Source organism: Alligator mississippiensis, chromosome 7 (genome assembly GCF_030867095.1).
Source record: "Alligator mississippiensis isolate rAllMis1 chromosome 7, rAllMis1, whole genome shotgun sequence".
NCBI classification, from domain to species: Eukaryota; Metazoa; Chordata; order Crocodylia; family Alligatoridae; genus Alligator; species Alligator mississippiensis.
In genome coordinates, this window is record NC_081830.1 from 7,451,147 (window position 1) to 7,467,465 (window position 16,319).

General features: G+C 52.2%; 1 protein-coding gene across 1 annotated transcript in view; it reads right to left on the minus strand.

The window, feature by feature from the left end:
* Positions 1–3,619: 3,619 nt before the first annotated feature.
* LOC132243201 (myosin-6) overlaps positions 3,620–16,319 on the minus strand; it is a 30,410-nt gene continuing 17,710 nt past the window's right edge. The window contains exons 25-38 of the mRNA XM_006261186.4: positions 14,907–15,296; positions 13,425–13,551; positions 13,234–13,352; positions 12,811–13,007; positions 10,909–11,092; positions 10,658–10,823; positions 10,364–10,488; positions 8,861–9,169; positions 8,553–8,756; positions 7,314–7,439; positions 6,840–7,115; positions 5,802–5,897; positions 4,138–4,272; positions 3,620–3,758 (exon numbers count right to left, since the gene is read on the minus strand). Coding sequence (XP_006261248.1) covers positions 3,738–3,758; positions 4,138–4,272; positions 5,802–5,897; positions 6,840–7,115; positions 7,314–7,439; positions 8,553–8,756; positions 8,861–9,169; positions 10,364–10,488; positions 10,658–10,823; positions 10,909–11,092; positions 12,811–13,007; positions 13,234–13,352; positions 13,425–13,551; positions 14,907–15,296 — 2,475 coding nt within the window. The 3' untranslated portion in view covers positions 3,620–3,737. The remainder of the gene's footprint in view (positions 3,759–4,137; positions 4,273–5,801; positions 5,898–6,839; positions 7,116–7,313; positions 7,440–8,552; positions 8,757–8,860; positions 9,170–10,363; positions 10,489–10,657; positions 10,824–10,908; positions 11,093–12,810; positions 13,008–13,233; positions 13,353–13,424; positions 13,552–14,906; positions 15,297–16,319) is intronic.

Below are 16,319 nucleotides of genomic sequence, written 5' to 3' on the forward strand. Positions count from 1 at the left end.
GTCCCTGTGGTGTGTCTCTCCATGCTCGCACGAGGGCACAGGTCAGTCCTGGTGGGTCCCCCCTTTCCCAGGGTGCATTCACTAGTGTTTTCACAAGGGCGTGTCACTGGCAAGTGCTTTGGTCTGGCCTCTTCACACGCTGCTAAGCATCGCACAAGAACATGCAAGGTTTCCCAGTGCTTGCACAAGAGTATACCCCCTGGTGCACAACTGATGGCTCAGAGGGGCCTGTGTAGGCATGGGCATGTCTCCCAGTGCCCACGTGAGTGTGCAAAACCAGCCTCTTGTGCAAATGATGCATGATTTCCCACGTACCTGTGATAGGGTACTGAGTGCACTTGTTACTTTAAGAGGAGAAAAGGCTGCCTGAGAAGCAGCCTGCAGGTGTGGGAAGGACCAATTAGAGTCACCTGACCAGAAGGGGTGGGGCTTGATGCATATAAACCCAGGGCCTGGAGCTGATCGAGCAGTCTACCCCTGAGAGCAATTGGGGGGAGGGGGAGTTTCTGGTTAACATTGAAGCTGGAGTAAGCAACTCTGGAGGTTTGTAGATAGGAGGACCTGGAGGAGGTCTCAGCAGGCTGGTGAATGGAGGGGTCGGGGATCAAGGGCTGGTGAGTCCATAAGCAGAAGCAGGCCTGGGAGTAGAAAGGCCTGAGAGATATGGCTAGAGAGCTTGTAGGTCAGAGAGGGGCAGGAGAGAGCAGAAAGCCAGGAAGCAAGAAGGGCAGGGTGCCCATGGTCCCAACCAGCCTAGGAGCAGGCTCAGGGTTTAGGGTAGGAGTCAGCAACATTTTGGGGCAACACCTGCAGCCTTGACTTATAAGATGTTGGCATGCTGGGGCGTATGGTGGGGAGCTGTGTGGGGCCTGATCCTTGTAGCAGTGAAGCCCTGGTCCCTTCCCTGCTGTCTGCCCTGAGGCATGTGCGCCAAGAAATGTGCCTTTGAGAGCCACACTCTGGCACCTGTGCTGGGGGGTGCCTACCCCTAGTCTAGGGGGACCAAAGGTCAGGGCCCTCTGCCAGAGACCAAGGGGGTCGGCGCACCTTTCGCCCAGAGAAGGGCATAGACAGGGTGAGGGAGCCCAGAGACTGGGGCCAGGGGCCTGAAGCCCAGGAGAGGTGAAGTGCCAGGGCAGGGAGACCTGGTCACAGGGACTGAGGCAATGGCCTGAGGGTGGGGCGGCTGATAGACATGATTGGTGATAACATCTCCGAGGCCTGGGCGTGGTGTAAAGGGGTGGCTGTAGCCACATAATAGGCCTTTAAGGTGCTGAGTAGTGAGACCTGAGCTCAGAGTGGATGAGGTCTTGCTCAGGGATCCCAAGGGCAGTCTCCCTTCCTGAAGTACTTATTTTCTTCCCTTCCCAAGTGACTACCAAGAGGCATCATGGCTATCCAGGGGTCCTTGCCTGTTGCATTGCACCTCTGGGGATTTGCATGAGCGTGTGCCCTGGGGCACAGCCTCTTCAGGAGCGTGTGAGGCCTCACCAGCTATTTTGTAGGAGTGCTCACATTAAACCCCCACCCTGGGCAAACACTCTGGAGGTGTCTGGCCCTCCCAGTTGTGGGGGGTCTGGCCCCCCTCAGTCATGGGGGAGTCCTGTTCCCCAGACTTGGTCTCAGGGCTTAGAGAGTCTCATATATTCCCCCTATGTTGGTGCTCTATAGCAAAAGGCACCTCCTCTTTCATATCCAGAACACGATTCACTACCAAAGCTCTGCTAGCTATGGAAAAGACCCCCCACCCCGCAAAAATATTTGGAACCTGCAGTAGTCCAGGCTCCCCCAGAAGCTCAGCCAGGGTGACCCCAGGAAGCTGAAGCAGCCTGGAAAGGATGGGTCCAAGCCATTTGTCCCCTCCCCTCAAATTCATAAGGGAATCACTCCTATCTTCATGGCTCTGGGGAGTCCACAAGGAAAGTTGGGGGTTCCCACCTCAGAAAAATCAAGGGTTGGGATCACCTCCTACATCCCTAGTATGTTGCCTCCCAGATTTTAGAGCTGGTTTGATGTCACATGTCACAAAATGATGGACCCCACAATGTCACAGCATGGGTCACCCATCTGACTGGGGACCCCCTTGGGAGCAAAACCCAAGATGGGCAGGAATTCCCCCCCCCAAATTTTCAGCAGGGTTTGGTGGAAAGCTGATGGGAAGATTCAGCACCCAAATCTGTCCCCACCACTCCTCCAACTCTCGGTGTGGTCATAGTCACAGAGAAGTGGGGCTGGAAAGCACCTCCACAGGTTGCATCTAGGCCCACTCCCTGTTTGACGCAGGATCATCCAGCTACATCCATCATCTAAATGCTTTGTAAAACTATCATCAACCCTGACACAACACCAGACATCACACCTGAACCCGCTGCCACATCTAAAGCAAGGGGACCACAGTGGCCAAGGTCCTGCTTCCATACAAGGTTGTTAATACAGGTTCAAGAGATCACAGGCGCTCTTGCCTCTCTACAGAGGAAGGCAAACCCCGCTCCCGCAGTCCGTACCAATCTGGCCGTGAGGTAAAATTCCTTCTTGATCCCAAATGCATTTACTTTAGCTTTGGCCCAGCAAACAACTGCTTTTACCATATTTATCTCATATAATGTGCACTCAAATATCCAAGAGTTGGCTTTTTGTGGGGAAAAAGGTGCGTGTTGTACGCAAGACAATATGGCAACTTGCCAACCTGAACATAAATTGCTGCCAAATTGCAGCTCCAGTCACTCCAGATTTCACTGCAAAAATCCCCCTCAGTTGCACAACATTCACCCCAAAATTCAGCCCACTTTCCTAGCAGGGTTTTGCTCTTCTCCCCCCGCCCCCCAAAAGGAGGCTGCATCCTGATATTTTAGCTACTCCATAACCCAGCGTCACATCAAACTTCAACCTCAACAGCCCGCAAAAGGCCAGGATTCACCCAAAAGTTTCCCAGTAGTGTTTTCTTTCCTTAGTGGATAGAGATAAGGGAGAGGGGGGATGTTAAACCCTGTGTGTTTTGGAGTTCTTTCCAAACCTCTACTGAGCCCCCACTTTGGTGCTGGTCTGGGAGGGGCATCTCTACATTTCTGGGCAGGGATGGGGGGTGCTGTGCAATGATGTTGGGGTTCATGTTGCTCATGCCATCTTTGTAGCCCTGATTGGTTCCCTTGTTCCAGGAAGGAGCCTGGACCAATCAGCATCTCTGTGGTGATGCCCAGAACCCACAAGCATGTGTATGGTCCCCTCCACTTTTGCAAAGGACCCCATCATTCCTTTCCCTGTACAGTCAAATGGTCCCAATATGCTGTACATAGTCATTGATAGAGGCTACTGTGTAGAGCTGGGAGCAGCCTGTAGCTTCTGGATGCCTGGGTTCTCCACCAGAGATAGCAAGATGCTGGGATACTGGGGTGGGGAGGAGAGACCTCACAGCCTGGGTTCCTCAGTTTTTCGGTAGGGTGGATGGATGACATGCTGGGTGAGGGAGGGATCCCATCGTTACCAGATACTTAGAGTACTCAGTACGGGGGATGTGTATGATACACTGGATGAAGGAGGGGCCTTGCCACTGCCTGGACACATGGGTTCCCCAATGAGGGAACCTTAGAGTAAGAAACACAGTGCCAGGGGAGGATCTGCTGTTCGGCTTTATTCACACTGCTCTATCCATTCTACATTGCTAAGCCCCATCCTGGTGGGCCCAGGGAACAGGGCTCCCAGGGTGGGGGTTGTGGCCACGATCCTGACAACTGGGCCTCTCATTCCTCATCATGGAGCTTCTGGAAGAAAACAGTGGAGAAGGGCAGTGGGGAGCAGAGAGATGGAGAGATACGGCATGGGGAAGGGAGAAAGGAAGGAAAGAAGGTGGAGGGGCAGAGAAAGAAGGGAGAGAAAGAGACTTGGTGTGACAGGGAAAATGGATAGAATGGAGTGATGGAGGTGAAAGAAAGAAGAAAAGATTGTTAGAAAAAGAAATGAAGATGGAGAGTGAAAGGAAGAAGGGAAGATGGAAGGATAGAAGGGAAGAAAGAAGGCTATCGAGAGAGAACAGAGAAGTGTGGCCCCTGGAAGAGGAGACCTGAGCTCTCCCAAGTGGGATCTCCCATGGTGGGGGCGTGCCCCTGGGTTGGGTGCGAAGTGCCCTTCCTCCACTCTTACCTTGACCCCAATGTCACGACTCTTGGCCCGGAGCTTGTTGACCTGGGACTCGGCGATGTCGGCCCGCTCTTCAGCCTCGTCCAGCTCATGTTGAACCTTTCGGAACTTGGCCAGGTTGGTGTTGGCTTGTTCCTCCTGCAGGCAGTGTCGGGGAGCAGGGAGAGGATTGGGGCATTACCCCGTGGGACTCCCTGCCACTGGACTGCAGGCAGTTAAGGGGCAGGGAGGCAGTAGTTCCCTCCCTAATGCTTGGTTACTACCTGTCCAATCCATCCACTCACTCAACCGTCCATCAGAATCACAGAAAATGAAGGTCGGAAAGGACCTCAGGAGGTCACATCTAGTCCAATCTCTTACTCAAAGCAGGACCAACCCCACCTACATCATCCCAGCCAGAGCTCTGTTGTGCCAGGTCTTAAAAGTCTCCAAAGATGGAGTTTCTGGGTAAACCTAAGCCAGTGCTTTACTACCCTCCACATGAGAAAGTTTTTCTTATCTAACTGCAACTTCTCTTGCTGCAGCTTGAGCCCATTGCTCCTTGTTCTGTCATCTTCCACCACTGAGAACAGTCCAGCTCCAGCCTCTTGGAGCCACCCTTTGGGTAGTTGAAGGCTGTTATTAAATCCTGCCTCAGTCTTCTCATTTCCAGACTAAATAAGCCCGGTTCCCTCAGCCTCTACTCACAAGTCAAGTGCCTCAGTCCCCGAACCATCTTCCTTGCCCTCTGCTGGACTCTCTCTAATTTGTCCACATCCTTTCTGTAGTGGAGAGCCCAAAACTGAACACAGTCCTCCAGATGTGGCCTCACCATTGCTGAATAGAGGGGAAGATCACTTCCCTTGACCTGCTGGCAACACTCCTACCAATGCAGCCCAGGATGCCGTGAGCCTTCTTGACAACAAGGGCAAACTGCTGGCTCTTATTCCGTTTATTGTCCACTGTAACCCCCAGGTCCTTTTCTGAAAAGCTGCTGCCTAGGCAGTTAGCCCCAAGACTGTACCAGTGCATGGGCTTGTTCCACCCTATGTGCAGGAATTTGCACTTGTCTTTGTTGAACCTCACAAGATTTCTTTTGGCCCAATCCTCCAATTTCTCAAGGTCTCTCTGAATCCTAGCCCTACCCTCCAGCGTATCGACTCCTCTCCCCAGCTTGGTGTCATCTGTAAACTTGCTGAGGGTGCACTCTATGCCATCTTCCAGGTCAGTGATGAAGGTATGGAACAAAACCGACCTCAGGACCAACCCCTGGGGCACTCCGCTTGATAACGGCTGCCAACTACACATTGAGCCATTGATTACTACCCTTTAAGCCCAATGATCTAGCCAGTTTTCTATCCACCTTACACTCCATTCATCCAAACTTGCTCCATCTATCTGTCCATCTGTCTATCCATTCACTCAGCTATCCATCTACCCATCCATTCATCTGTCTATGCCCTTACCCCTTGCACCTTCCTGTGCCTTACAAGTGGGGGTCTGTCCCCTTACATAGAGTCCATACAACTGTAAAACTCAAATGAAACATTGTGTTAACCTGAGGAGCTCCTTGCTACTGGACATGCTGTGAACCCCAGCAGGGCTGGATGGGGAGGGGGCCAGGCCTCATAGAGTGAATTCAAGAGGTGGGAAAGAGGGATGCTGGGCCCAGGGCAGGGGGTACTCACCGCCTCCTCAGCCTGTCGCTTGTAAGCTTTGACCTTGAGCTGGAGCTTGTCCACCAAGTCCTGGAGCCTCATCAGGTTCTTCTTGTCTTCCTCTGTCTGAAGTGGGGTGGGAAGGGGGTGGGGGAATGTAGAGAGAGGTGGGAAGTGAGGATAAGGCTTTGCCATCACCCCTGGGGTCAGGCTTTGCTTCTAGACTGAAGGGTTCTTGATCTAGCCCAGGAAGGTTTCTGGGAAACTCAGTCTGACTGTGATTTGGGGCTGGGGGAAAGGCTGGTTCTAGAGCTGACTGAAAGGGGAGCAGGGAAGCTGGCCACATGTTGGAGGCTCTAAAGGTCTAGAACATGCCTTCAGACTCATTTTCTTCTTTCTCCTCCTGAAAGAGGACTCCAGAAGAAGGAAAAATCATCAGGAAAAGCTACTGCTTCATGTCCAGAAGCAGAACTGGGCTCTAAAGTTGGGTTTGAGAACCAAAACCCCAGACTGAGGCCATTCTCCAGCCCACTGGAGCAGGGTTAGGGGGTGCCCAGGGAGCACAGCAGGCATGTGATTGGCCATTCAGATCTAGAACCAAGGTCAAGAGTTTGGCTTTAGAGGAAGACAAAAGAGTTCTTGTTCTAGAACATAGGCCCAAAACCTTTCTAGACCATATCTCTCAACAGGACAAAGGGAGATGGTCTTAGAGCAAGAGATAAGCGCTCTGGGCTGCCCAGTGGTATGCTAAGAACAATAGGTGTGTCCTACAATAACTCCAGCATGTTTTCAAGTGAGCGCCATGTTCTAGAGCCAGAGCTGCTGTTTTAGGTGGGATGGGAATGTTTCGCCAATGCCAGCAGCCTGAGAATGAAGGCAGAGAACAAATCTCCAGGGAACAATGCTTGGATTCTGTGGACCCTTCCAGTGAAATCGCTTCTTCAAAACACAGTGGAATGAGCTGGAACCAACCACCAATATTCTCTATGATCCGTGTCTAATGTGGATCTAGAAAACTGGCTGGATCTACAGATGAGGAATCCCAAAACCATATCTGGGGCTGGGTACCTGGTAGGTGAGCTCCTTGATGCGCCGCTCTGACTTGCGCAGGCCCTTGATGCTCTCCACGTTGCGCTTCTGCTCAGCCTCCAGCTCGTTCTCCAGCTCCCGCACCCGGGCCTCCAGCTTCTGCAGCTGCTTCTTGCCACCCTTGAGGGCCAGCTGCTCAGCCTCGTCTAGCCGCAGCTGCAGGTCCTTGATGGTCTGCTCCATGTTCTTCTTCATCCGCTCCAAGTGGGAACTTGTGTCCTGCTCCTTTTTCAGCTCCTCTGCCATCATGGCCGCCTGCCCACAGGGGTGAAAGAGAGTCAGGCTTGCCCCATTTTCTGACCCACCCCATCCTCCTCAGCCTGAGGCCAGGTCCAGGATGATGTCCCCACTACAAAGAAAAGGTCTCAGGCCTGTTCCCCACCCACTGAATCAGCTGCAGGATCAAGGCTGTTGTCTTCTGGGGTAGAAATGCCCCTTCCCTCTCCCACTCACATCAGTGATGGCTTTCTTGGCCTTCTCCTCAGCATTCCGGCACTCCTGGATGGCATCCTCCACCTCCGTCTGCAGCTGGGCCAAGTCCACCTCCATCTTTTTCTTCTGATTGATCAGGCTGGTGTTCTGGAGGAGCAAGACACATGTCAGGATGGCCACAAAAGCAGAAGCCATATGTTCACCCATTCCTTCCCTGTTCTAGACCTCCAGTGTTAATGAACATCCAGAATAAGGATCTGGACACTTGCAGTGAGCCAGGTTGTAGATCACTGAGCACAGCTGTGAACTAGGATCTTGACCTTGGCTACTCCTCCAGTATTGCAATGGGTTAGGTTCTAGATAGCTCTGTGGCCCAGTTCAGATCCAGAAGCCTCATTCTGGACTCCTAGGTGCCGCACCATGGTGCGATAAGGGACCTAGACCCCAGGCACTGCCAGGTTTTTATAGGGGCCAATGCAAGGCCAAAGGCTGGGTTACAGAACTTGTCATGTCCCTACACTTGATAATGAACCCTCTTCTAGATCTACAAGGATCTAATTGCAGGTTCACTCTTCTGGCTCCAGACTCCAGAAGGGCACTGAAAATATTGGTGAATGAAGTTCTAGATTCTCTCAGGAGCTCATATCTGGAGAGCTGCCTGGTTCTAGACCAACTTGCTAGGCTGCAAACATAAAGCGGTGAAAACTCTGGAAAATACTGTCTAGGTGAGTTTTCAACTGAGAATGTGCTCAAACAGAGGTGGACAATGATATTGATGGGATATTTTCTACACCAGAGCAAGGGATTGATTTTCTGGAGTGTTGTGATGACACAAGGAGGGAAATGTTGCAGTTCTAGATTGCTGCGTATGCATCAACAAACCCTGTCACATTGCTCTAGGTGTTTCAGATCATGAACTGACATAGCTCTGGGGATTAGAACTCCGGACTGATGACCAAACTAGTGCCTGTATTCTAGGTCACCCTTCTAGATGATTGCTCTGGAGAGGAGAGCAAGAAGGCTTACATTCTAGGCCATCACTCAAGAGATCAGCTCAGCAGGTCCATAATTCAGCACCTAGCACCATGAGGAAGATCTTGTCTGAGTGACTCAAAAACGTGGGTGATTTTGGATTCTCCCAGCTCATTTCTAGACCCCTTCGCCCTAACAAGGCTTGTTCCAGATTGGAGATGGATCCCCTTGGGTTGGAGATTGGGGATTGTTGCCCTGTTGCCCTGGCGGGTCCCCTGTGGGTCTTACCTGGGAGTGCAGGAGCTGGACCCTTTCACTAGCCTCAATGAGCTCCTGCTCGGCCAGCTTGCGAGCCCGCTCCGTCTGCTCAACCACAGACCGCAGCTCCTCCAGCTCTGACTGCATCAGGTTATTGCGCCGCTCCACGATGGCAATGTTCTCCTTCAGGTCCTCATTGGCTCGCATCACATCATCCAGCTGCAGCTGGGTGTCCTGGATGAGGACCCAGCATGCACTGAGCCAGGCAGTTCTACTACCACCTACCAGGGGCAGGCCCCAGGCTCCCCACCACCCTGAGCCAGCCAGGGTGCCATTACCTTGAGGTAGCCCTGAAGCACCTTGACTTGCTTCTGTGCCTCAGCGGCTATGCGGTTGGCATGGCTGAGCTGGATCTCCATCTCATTGAGGTCGCCCTCCATCTTCTTCTTTACCCGTAGTGCCTCATTGCGGCTGCGTGTCTCAGCATCCAGTGAGGCCTGGAGTGAGTCCACCACCCGCAGGTGGTTGCGCTTGGCCTGCTCCATCTCCTCATCCTTCTCGGCCAGCTTGCGCTCAAAGTCTGCCTTGAACTGGTTGAACTCCAGCTGGGCCCGCAGGATCTTCCCCTCCTCATGCTCCAGGGAGGCCTGATGGGAGAAAGAGAGATGGTAGAGAGAAGGAGAAATAAAAGGGAAGGTAGAGAGAAAGAAGAAGGCATATAGAGAGGCTGTGTAGTGAGATGGGTGGGTGGATGGATTATATATAGATGATATGCATGGAGACAGGTAGGTAGGTAGGTAGACAGAGGGATGGAGATGGATGAGTGGAGGGGTGGGGATAGAGAGATAGAGTGGAGATAGAAGGATGGATGGAGATAGAGGGATAGATTTATGCAGACAGACGGATGGAGTGAAGGTATGCAAACAACGGTGACATGTAGGAGGTGTCTGCGCACCCCCTGAGCATGGCGGTGCACCCGCTACAAAAAGGCACTGCCAACACTGTTGGCGGCGCTGGTGGGCGGTCACTGCTCACCACCCCCGCCACTGACAGTGCCAGCGGTGTCTGCGGCTGATCAGTGATTGCTGCTGGCCACCACCGAAGCTGCTGGCAGCTTCTGCAGGTGGTTGCCACCCCCCCAAGCCAACAGCATCTGCAGGAGCTCCCTGCTTACCGCCGCCATGCTCCCACTGCTGCTGTGCCCCCCCAGCCGTCGGGGGCACGTGTTGTTCATGTGTGCAAAGCAAGTAAAAGTGACAGATGCAAACAAATGAGATGCAAAAAGGGAGCAAAAGAATGAGACGAGATGAAGAAAAAATGGAGAGCTCCAAAGGACGATTGAAACCACAAGCAAAGGGAAGAATACATGAATCAAGGAGAAGAAGCATAAAAATGGGACCCCCAGGAAAAAATGGACAGGAAGGAAAAAAAATGGGGAAGAACAGAATGACATAAAGAGGATGAAAACTGGAAGTAGGAATGAAAGAGAGAATGGAGCAAGGTAGGCATGAATGGGTACAAGTAATGAGGGGGAGAGCAGGAAAGAAGAAATAAAAAGAATAGAGAAGGTTGGAGATTAGGAGGAACTTTTAACTGTGAGGGTGGTCAAGCATTAGAGCAGGCACCTAGAGAAGTTGTGGTATCTCTCCTGGAAATGTTTGAGAGCAGGTTGGACAGACACGTTACAGCAATGACTTGGTTGGCCACATAAGGTCCCTTCCAGCTCCCTTTTCTTATGATCTTATAACCCTTTGGATCAAGAGAGCATAAGATGATATGGGTCCTATGATCTGTCTGATCATGGAATACCAACAGGCAGGTCAGGGGGTTGCATTTCTCACCTCAGCTTCCTCCAATGCCGCCTGTAGCTCCAGCTTTTCGGCCTCCAGCTGTTTTCGTGCCTTTTCCAGCTCCTGCCGGCTCTTTCCGCCCTCGCCAAGCTGCTCTGTCAGGTCCGAGATCTCCTCTGTGAGGTAAGTGGGGGGGAGGAGGAGGAGGGGAGGTTGATGTGGTGCCAAGTGGGCCTTGGAGGCCCTGGTCAAGGGCCCTGCTACAAGGAGGAGGGCTATAAACTCAATAGAGGGGGGCTGGGGAGAGGTGAGTTCCATGAAAGCCTGGGGTGTATCTGGCCTCACCCTGGAGGTTCTTGTTCTCCCTCTTGAAGGTCTCCAGGTGCTCCAGAGACTCCTCGTAGGCGTTCTTGAGCTTGAAGAGCTCGGTGCTGAGTGACCGGGACTCTTTCTGTGAGGTCTCCAGCTCTGTCTGGGACTCCTCAAACTTCTGCTTCCACTCAGCCAGGATCTGGGGGTGGGCAGGACATGGTTAGGCCCCCCAACAGTCACTCAGTCCTTGCCTGCTTCCCCATCCTCTTTCCACCCTTCCCCACCTTGTCGAAGTTGCGCTGCTTCTTGTCCAGGGCAGCAGCGGCAGCATTGGAGCGCTCCACATCCACCATCAGGTCCTCAATCTCATTCTGCAGCCGGTGTTTGGTCTTCTCCAGTGAAGAGCACTTGGCATTGACGGCTTCTACCGCTTCCTCCGCCTCCTGCAGCCGCTGCGCCAGCTTCTTCCTGCAGCCAGGGGGCACGACAGGCAATGCCGGTCACCCTGAGGAGCCAATTGGCCCCCTTCCCCAGCTGGGGGAACCTTCATAAGCTTAGAAATGGGAAGGGAGGGGTTCCCAGTAGAAAACACCATTGGCTTTGATACAATGCATGAGCCTCTCAGGTTTTCTAGACCGTACTAGATCAGAGGGCCTCCAGTTCTTCATCTAATGAAACCCAGGATGGTTGACTGCTAGGTACCCATGGCTTTTATGTGTTCTAGAGTGTTGTAAGACACTTATCATATCAGGGCATCGGGGAATTACTTGATGGTTCTAGAGCTAGCCATTCTAGAATAAGTGGATTTTGATATGAGCAAGCTGCAAGCTTGTCTTGTGTCCCCTTTCCCTCTGTCTCCGGGCTTCCAAGGGTAATATAGACGGATCTAGAACTGATTTAGACATTTGGGGCCTCCACTGGGCACTGAGTACCATCTAAGGTACTTAACTGAGACCATGAGGTTTAGGTCGTGCCCCAACGCAGCCTTTGTAGTAGCCCCCAGCTCCAAAAAATGGCGAGTTCTAGATTGAGCTTTTGATGGCCCCTCTTAACATAAATTGATTAGAGAGGCAGCTGGTGTCACACCCACTCCTCCTCTTTGATGTTCTAGGTGAGTCTAGGCCCATTTTCTAGACTTCTCACCAGGCTTTGTCGTATTGCTCTGGAACAGAAGACCCGGTTCCATGGCCAGATGGAGGAAGCCATGCTGCTTCTTCAGCATCTTCTGGTGTGCTGGGGGAGAGGTGGTGGTTCTAAATAGCTAAGGTTCCATCAGTTCTAGATCACTAGTGTCCAGAAAGCTCTCAGATAACCGCTGTTGGGGCTCCAAGCTTCCTGCCTGCCTTGAAAACTGGTGAGGGAAGTCATGATTCTCCAGAAAGTTTTAGACTGGTCCAGACACCAGTTCTCAGAAGAGATGAGAACCATTTCCAGTTCCAGATCTCCTTAACCTAGTATCCCCTCCTGAATGTTGCTCCAGAACACCTATGTGATTCCTGGGTGCTCCTGGCTGTTCTAGATTAGTGTACAACACTTCTATAGAGCGGGGTGTACAACACTTCTATAGAGCGGGGCCTGTATGGCACCCTCTGTTACTAGAACATAGGGCCAGGCAAATTCCATGATAGCTTTCTGGAGCAGGGAGGGATCCAGAGTTGCCCCTTGGGTGCTCAAGGCATCTCTAGATCCTTCTAGAACCCCTGTCTTTCTGTCCAGTCCACCTACCTCGGCAAAGATCCCGAACATGGAGAGCAGAGGGGGCATCTCTCTTCCAACCAAGAAGCTTTTCGCTCGTCTTATACACTGCGAGTGACAATATAACCCAAGCCAAAAGCTTCCCTGTTGGAGGAAGCAGCTGAGAACCCTGGCATCTTGGACAAAGCGGGTATGACCATCAGGGGAATGGGTGGGAGGACTGGAGAAAGGAAAGGATGGGAAACAAGAACATGGGGTCTACTGAGAACCCTGGCAGCCAGGGCTGTGGGAGTAGCAGGGAGGAGATGGAGGCAGCTGAGAACCCAGGGTAGAGTTGACGGACCTGACAGGGGAAGGGGTGGAAGGCAAGGGGTAGGGGGAGAGGAGGTCCTTGGAATCTAGAGTGGAATTGAGGGGCCAGTTAGAGGAAGGGAGTCAGGGACAACCCCAGTGTCCAGGTCTGTGGGCAGTGGAGGGTGGGTGGCACTCACTTGGCCTCCTCCAGCTCCTCGGTGCGTTGGATGGCATCAGTCTCGTACTTGGTCCGCCACTGGGCCACCTCGGAGTTGGCCTTGGAGAGTGAGCGCTGGAGCTCAGCCTTGGCCTCCATCTCCTCCTCATACTGCTCCCGCAGCAGGTCGCAGTCGTGTCGAGCCGACTGCAGGGCGTGCGCCAGTGCGTTCTTGGACTAGAAGGATGAAGGGAGGGGAGAGAGCTCAGATGGTTCCCCTCATTCCTGACCCACAGCCTCTTGTCCCTCCCCAAGCCCTGCTGGTGCCCCTCACTCCTGACCCATATCTCCCTGCTCCCTTAGCCTTGCCTATCCCCTTACTCTTGACCCACAGCCCTTGACTCCCCCCAGCCCTGCTGATGCTTCTCACTTCCAACATGCAGCCCATGTGTTCTCAGGGTACCTTGACTTCTTCCTCCATCTGCCTCTTCACATCCTCCATCTGCTGGGTGTAGGACTGCTTGCCTCGGGTCAGCTGGGAGATCAATGCCTCTTTCTCCTCTAGCTGGCGGGAGAGCTCCGCTGCGGGGAAAGTGGAGGACAGGGTTAGAGTGATGAATAGGGTCAAGGATCAGGGTGGGGGCAGGGCCCTACCATTCTCCGTCTGTAGCTTGGCCTTCTGGGTGCTGGTGTCATTCAGCACCCGCTGTGTCTCTTCCAGCTTGGACCGGTATTCAGCTGCCTGGTCCTCCAGGGTTCGGGACAGCTTCTCTGTTCCCACCTGGGAGTGGAGAGGGAGAGATAGATAGGGCGCTTGTCCATGTTATCAGGTTTGTCTAGCTAAAGATATAGGGAAGGGGAGAAGACATGGGCAAGGGCTGGAAGGAGAGAACTAAAGAGCACTGGGGACAAAAGGAGAAGTGCAATCAACTCCCCACCCTGGATGAATCCAAGACTGAATGAAAGAGGAAGCAAAGAATAAGTAAAGGGAAGAATGAATGAGGGCGCATTAGTGATCGCCAGGTTCAACAAACACAGGTCTATGTGATGAGAACTACTAATGATGGACTTAATTGTGGAGCAGCTGGCAACCTCTTCAGACACTTTGTCTGTCTCTGACTAATGAACAGCTGCTTCACTGAGGGACTGTCTCCCAGTTTCTGACTTCCTCAGGCTGCTTAGTTAGGAAGCATATTTAGAGTCCAACTTCTACCACTACAATAGGTATAAAGAAGTTGAACAAAAACTGAAGGGAGGGTAAAGAGAATGAAAGAAACAGGAAATACAGGCAAGGAAGAGCTGGGAGAGGAAAGGGTGGCATGCAGAAAGGATGAAAGGAAGGAAAGAAGAACAACCCAAGTGAGAAAGACAAAGGGAGGAAAGATGCTTGAGAGAACACATGAATGAAATAAAACAAGGAAGTGGAGAAAGAATGAAGGGGAAAGAGAACCTTGGAAGAAGGAAGAAACACCCAAGCCAAACCAATGGAAGATGGAAAAGAAAGCAGAAGTGTGAGAATAGAAAAGAGCTCCTCCCACACCTGGCCCTACCCCCTCTGATTTGGGCCCTACCCCTTTGGTTCTGGCCCCACCCCTGGGTTGTGATCAACTCCTTTTTTTTGCACCTAACTGCGCCTTCCCTTCTGACCTTGACCTTGGTTGCTGTGGCCCACCACAATCACCTTGTCTCTTTTTATTTAGTTTTGGCCACTCCCCTTTCAGGCTTGGCTCCACCCACTACCCCAGGCCCTTCCCTTTCAACCTTCTCCCAGTGCATTGTGGCTTTGAGCACGTGACCCATACTAGAAGCCAATGGCCCCTTTTCTTTGACATCACTCATGCCTAAGCCATCCCACCCCCATGGCCCTGCTCTCCAGCTGTGGTGATGCCTCCTTGTCTACCTAAGACTGGAAACTACTGGCCCCTCTCACTTGGCCATGCCCCATTCATGACTCATCCTATTCCATCCCTTGTTCCACCCACCAGCCTTGGCCATCCTCTTCTAGCCACAGCTCATCTTCCTCTTCCAGTCTAGGCTTCTTCCATGAGTTCTTACCTCTGAGCCTTGGTCCAACTCATCATGCTCCACCTGCCAGACTTAGTCCTAGCCACCTTACTCTGGCCTTGAGGAGCTTACCTTGGCCTTGAGGAGCTGCTCCATGTTGGAGCTGACATCGTCTAGCTCCAGCTTGAGCTCGCTCTTCTCCTTCTCCAGCTTCTGTTTGACACGCTGCAGGTTGTCGATTTGCTCACTCAGCTCGGCCACCGAGTCAGCGTGCTTCTTGCGCAGTGTGGCGGCCGTGGCCTCGTGCTGCAGCGTCGCCTCCTCCAGGTCTCGCCGCATCTTCTGGAACTCCACCTCCCTTTTCTTGTTCATCTCGATCTGCACTGAGGTGGCACCACCTGCCTCCTCCAGTCGCTCACTGATCTCCTCCAGTTCCCGCGACAGCTCTGAGCGTAGCTTCTCCACCTTGGCCCGGGCTGTGCGCTCTGCCTCTAGCTCCTCCTCCAGCTCCTCAATGCGCGCCTGCAGGCCAGAGAGAGAGAGTGACCTACAACATCCTGTACAATGACCTACAACATCAAACCTTCCAAATCAGGTTCCAGAGGGACCCATGGTACAGATCGGGATGGAGGAATTCAGCTCCAGCAGCCAAAGGGCATTTGGGGGGTCTTGTGCTATCTAGAGAGATCCAAGGGGGTCCTAACCCAGGTCTAGAACACACATCATTCTGGAGCAGACTGGAAAAATGATCTGGGTTCTAGAAAGACTCGAAGTTCAGCCCTGAAGCAGTGAAGGAGACAATGTTTCTCATGTATTTCAAGGCTATCCAATACTAACAAATTCACATGGCTTTAGGAAAGGAAGAGCTGAAGACAGAGAGAAGGAAGAGAGAGATTGATTGATCAGTTATTGGGTTCTAGAAGGTGAGGGCAGACAACAGAAAAGAACTTCCCATGGGGCAAAACGTTTCTCCTTCTGGAGAACTAATATTTCTAAACCAAGTGTTGGAATACATACTGTAGACACGGATACTAGGCAGGCTAAATTGAGCCAGGTCCAGGGTATTTTGGAGCATGAGAAGCTGACGAGTTAGTATGGGAAAGAGACAAGAGAGAGGCGTATACCACATTTACCATATTTCTTCACACACCATAGACCTGTACTTTGTTTTGAGAAGGCAGCATAAAGAAAAAAAGGTTTTTCCCACAGTCATGGCTGAGTGCCGGCTTCATGGATCAGGACATGATTGCTTTCTCTCTCCTTGTCAGCTCTGCAGCTTACAGGAGCTGCCAAACTGGGAGAACTGGATTCCATCCCTCCTGCCTGGGTCTGGGAAGGCAGCAGAGGCCTTGGTAGGCACTGCCAAGGCATTTCCACACCTCCATTCAGGTGTGGAAATCTGCTTCCCAGCTTAAAAAATTCAACCCAGTTTTGAAGGAATAATTTTGAGGAAATGGTGCAGTTGCTATATGAATAAATACGGTAACCTCATTATTAAAAAAAGGCAGGATGGAGGGATATGGACTTTTTCTATTGAGAAACAGA